The 5,052-nt window shown below is 40.9% G+C and overlaps 1 protein-coding gene across 3 annotated transcripts in view; it reads left to right on the forward strand.

Moving 5' to 3' along the window:
- Positions 1-4,524, forward strand: part of SLC25A17 (solute carrier family 25 (mitochondrial carrier; peroxisomal membrane protein, 34kDa), member 17) — a 49,408-nt gene extending 44,884 nt beyond the window's left edge. For all 3 annotated transcript variants that reach the window (XM_011978795.1, XM_011978796.1, XM_011978797.1), the window contains one exon: positions 3,196-4,524. In XM_011978795.1, the coding sequence (XP_011834185.1) occupies positions 3,196-3,343 (148 nt within the window). In that variant the 3' untranslated portion in view covers positions 3,344-4,524. The remainder of the gene's footprint in view (positions 1-3,195) is intronic.
- The last annotated feature ends 528 nt before the right edge of the window (positions 4,525-5,052 follow it).

A 5,052-nucleotide genomic window follows, 5' to 3' on the forward strand; every position in this document is an offset into this window, starting at 1 on the left:
AAAAAAAAAAAAAAAAAACAACAAATATACAGAACTCCTTCAGAAAGAGAACCCTTCTATACTCCAGTCACCCTGAGTGGTGCTTTCATCAGTGGCATATCCTATGACCCCTCTTAGCAATGTAACATCTGCCTACAGAATAGGAGTACTGGAGAAGGGAGGGGGCAGTGGAAAAAGTAATAATAGTGATGGTGATGATGATGGTAAGAGTAGCTAACATTTTCATTGGTTTGCTATGTGGCAGACACTGAGCTAGAGGCTACACGTAGGTAATCGCAATCCTAACAGTAGCTCTGTGAGTTAAGAACTATTGCCATTTCCTGTTTCATTTAAAGAAACTGACACTTAGTGAAGTCAGGTATGTCAGGGACCTCCTTTGAAGCAGAAGCTCTTATAACTTTATTAGTGTTCCTAGATACAAGATATTTTGAAAATAAATTTGTTATTAAAATAAAATGTGCAGCTGGGCACAGTGGCTCATGCCTGTAATCCCAACACTTTGTGATGCTGAGACAGGAGGATGACTTGAAGCCAGGAGTTCAAGACCAGCCTGGGCAAAGTAGTGAGATCCCGTCTCTACAAAAAATATTTACAAAATTAGCCAAGCATGTGGCACACCTGTGTAATCACAGCTACACATGAGGCTGAGGCAGGAGATTCACTTGAGCCCGACAGATCGAGGCTATGCTGGGTTATGATGGCACCACTGTACTCCAGCCTGGGCTATAGAGGCAAGACCTTGTCTCAAAAAAAAAAAAAAAAGAACATTCAAGGGACTAAACGATAAAATTAGGCTGGCATGGTGGCACACACCTATAATCCCAGCACTTTGGGAGTCCGAGGCAGGCAGATTGCTTTAACTCAGGAGTTTGATAACAGCCTGGACAACATAGTGAGACCCTGTCTCAACACAAATAAAAAATTAGCTAGGCGTGCTGGTGCGTACCTGTAGTCCCAGCTGCCCAGGAGGCTGAGGTGGAAGGATTGCTGGAACCCAGGAGGTTGAGGCTGCAGTGAATCGTGATTGTGCCACTGCACTCTAGCCCGAGCAGCAGAGTGAGACCGTCTATCAAAAAATAAAATACAATAAAAGACAAAGAATAGGTATAAAGTAAAAAATAAATACTTACTATATCAAGTATTGGGAGGGATGTTGGAGCAGCCAGAACTTACTTTCTCATGCTCCTAGTGGGAATATAGAATGGTACAGCTGCTTTGGAAGGCAATTTGGCATTTTCTTTAAAAAATTTATATGTACCACACCTATTATAGGACCCAGCCATCCACTTCAGGGTATTTACCCAAGAGAAATGAAAGCATATGTCTACACAAAAGCTTGTATACAGATGTTATTAATGGCTTTTTTTTAAAAATTTTTAAATTTTTTATTTTTGTGGGTACATAGCAGGTGTATATTTTTGAGGTACGTGAGATGTTTTGATACTGGCATGCAAAGCATAATAATCACATCATGGAAAATGGGATATCTATCCTCTCAAACATTTATTCTTTTTGTTACAGACCATCCTATTATACTCTTTTAGTTATTTTTAAATGTACAATTAAATTATTATTGACTCTAGTCACCTGTTGTGCTAGCAAATACAAGGTCTCATTCAAACTCTCTATTCTTGTACTCATTAACCATCCCCGCCTTCCGCCCGACACTACTCTTCCCAGTAGTCTCTGGGAACCATCCTTCTACTCTTTATCTCCATGAGTTCAATTGTTTTGATTTTTAGGTCCCACAAATAAGTGAGAACATGCGATATTTGTCTTTCTGTGCCTGGTTTGTTTCACTTAGCAGAATGACCTCCCGTTCCATCCATGTTGTACAAATGACAAGCTCTCATTCTTTTTGACGGCCGAATAGTACTGCATTTTATATAAGTACCACATTTTCTTTATCCATTTATCTGTTGATGGACATGTAGATTGCTTCCAACTTTACGACATTATTTGTAAGAACCAAAATCTGTGGCTGGGTGTGGTGGCTCACACCTGTAATCCCAGCACTTTGGGAGGCCGAGGCGAGCAGATCACGAGGTCAGGAGATCAAGACCATCCTGGCTAACATGATGAAACCCCGTCTCCAGTAAAAATACAAAAAAAAGGCCGGGCGCGGTGGCTCACGCCTGTAATCCCAGAACTTTGGGAGGCTGAGGCAGGAGAATGGTGTGAACCCGGGAGGCGGAGCTTGCAGTGAGCGCAGATCACGCCACTGCACTCCAGCCTGGGCGATAGAGCGAAACTCCGTCTCAAAAAAATAAATAAATAAAAATAAATTAGCCAGGCGTGGTGGCGCATGCCTTTAGTCCCAGCTACTCAGGAGGCTGAGGCAGGAGAATGGCTTGAACCCAGGAGGTGGAGGTTGCAGTGAGCCAAGATCTCGCCACTGCACTCCAGCCTGGGTGACTGGCATCCTCCTCCTCCTCATCTGGGAGCTTGTGAGAAATGCACATCCTTGGGCTGGGTGCAGTGGCTCACGCCTGTAATCCCAACACTCTGGGAGGCCGAGGCTTGGAGGATCACGTGAACATAGGAGTCAGAGACCAGCATGGGCAACATAGTGAGACCCTGTCTCTAGTAAAAAGAAGAAATGCAAATTCTTGAATTTCATCCCAAACTTAGTCAATCAGAAACTCTGGGAATTGACCCAGCGATGTATGTTTTAAGAAGCCTTTCAGGTGATTTGGATGCCTGCTAAATTTGAAAACCACCGAGTGAGAGGATGAAATGTATGGGAAGTTTGAGAATCAGGTAGCTTTTCATTTTTCTCTTTCGTTATACTGAGCTGAAATGATCTAAACATATTGGTAGCTGTCCTGCCATTTAGGGACTAAGTTGAAATAACTGAATTAGCATTAAAGTGAAGATCCAGAAGTTCTTAGTTAGATCACAGATTTTGCCATTAAGATGGTTTCAGGAGGTTTCAGGATCTGCATCCTCAGTGGGATACTGTCAACATTCTGCTAATTAATGGTGACTATAAAGACAAAGTATTAGTGGTTCATGAATACTAAACTTTCATCAGTCCCCAAATACCTTTAAAGATAAGAAGTACTTTGACAGCAGAAGTCTGTGTTGAATCTAAAACCTCCACTGCTTGTTCTCATCAAAGTGCTGCAGCTCTCTAGGCGCATGTTCTCTGACGCAGGAGCTGACTTCTGTTTTTTCAAACCTCTTTCCCTTTAGGCGTTTTGGAATACTGGGACTCTACAAAGGCCTGGAAGCCAAACTGCTGCAGACAGTCCTCACTGCTGCTCTCATGTTCCTTGTTTATGAGAAACTGACAGCTGCCACCTTCACAGTTATGGGGCTGAAGCGTGCACACACACGCTGAGACGCCTTCCCATGAAAAATTCCGAAGATGCTCGAGGGAGGTTTCCTCGTGAGTGAAGAGAAATGATTCTCCTTTGACTCTGGCTCCTCCCACCACAAATGTTACCCTCTTTGGCTTGAAAAGCATCCAAGGGTGTACAGGGAGTATGGCAAACTGGACCTGTTGTCACCTTAATTGTCATGCTGACTGGTGGCAGTTGGACTAATATGAAAAAAACATTGTTGAAAACCTAAAAATGAAAGTTTGTGAGTGTTTATTGGTTTTCTTAAGAGAAATGGACTATTTTGCTCTCATGTGTAATATTTTCTATTTAAATTTTTCTTAAATATACCAGCTGTTTTCTTTCCCTGAACTCCCCCAGGTTCTAGGACAAATTTAATAACGTGTAATTCTCCTCAAATACTTTTGTATGTCTCAGTGTTGGCGTTTTCCTCCCTAAAACTAACATTAAGGCTGTGCCACGGGCATGACTTGATTTTTGTTGGGCTTTTGTTTTCCTGCTTAAGGAGAGGTGTCTTTTTAGGATATGAGTGATTTATTTTGCGAAATGAAAATTGTTCATCCAAAACGATTCTCTTATAAACTATTGGTAAATGTCACTTATTCATTCGTGTTTGACATAATTTTTAGAATATTTATTTTGAATCAATCCTTTCATTACGAAAGACTTGAAGTTTTGTGTCCATCCTTACAAGCCCTGGTCAGTCAAGTCCCAATAAATGGTCAGCACAAAAAAGATACTCTTGAAAATTGCTCTTCATTAAGGTATTACGTTGAGTTTGCAACCAGATGGGAAAAATCACAAAAATGAGAAGAGGGGGAGCAGGTATCTTGTTGAGGTCTGGAATATTATCTCCCGTTATAAACTTGGTGTAGGCTGTATATTTTGAAAATAAACATCTGGTTGAGGTTATTTCATTTGGAAACCTTCCTTAGAGTCCTATTGCTCAGTGTAGTACATCAGACAGTGACACTGCCGCGAGCTTGCTGGGCATGCAACCCAGAGTTTCTGAATCCTGCTCCGTCTTTTAACATCCCTGGGGGATTCTTAGCCACATTAAAGCTCCAGAGACCATAGGACACCCTGACCCACCAGAAGTGATTGGTTTCAATTATGGACATCAAGATAAAGATTTTTCTCAAACGAAAGAGATTAATGTATTCAAACAACCTCTGAAAAATCTAGGAGTCCTATGTCATCTTTTGCTTTCTACTCACAGCACGTCGTTTAGGTGGTAGGGCTTTTATTATGTGGCTAGGAGTGGATTTAGATATCTCGACCCACTCAAGAAGCAAATTTTCTTGACATTAGTAGAGCAGTTCTTTGGATTTCTGTGACTTCGTGTTTGTCTCTATAACAAAATGGCAGGTTTTTGATTTATAAGTCCATGATTCAGTCAGAGAGAGTAATAATGAAATACTTCATTCTTTAGGATTTAGTTCAATTTTGAGAGTGGAAATTTCCTTCTCTAATTTCCTCTTTAGTCCCTGTGGTAATTTCAAAGTATATGATTGTTAAACATCATCGTATTGTTCTAGCAAACAAAAATTAGCAGGAGCTAATAATCTGGGAAGAGGACTGAACATTCATCCCCTATTTAAGTCAGAGAATTGAAGACAGAATTGTTTTTACTACTTTTTAATTTTACTTTAAGGTTTTTATGTGCCTGTGGCAGACCTTGAGTGGGAAGTACAACATTATTTTGATT

Source organism: Mandrillus leucophaeus, unplaced genomic scaffold (genome assembly GCF_000951045.1).
Source record: "Mandrillus leucophaeus isolate KB7577 unplaced genomic scaffold, Mleu.le_1.0 Scaffold2, whole genome shotgun sequence".
Lineage (NCBI taxonomy): Eukaryota > Metazoa > Chordata > Mammalia > Primates > Cercopithecidae > Mandrillus > Mandrillus leucophaeus.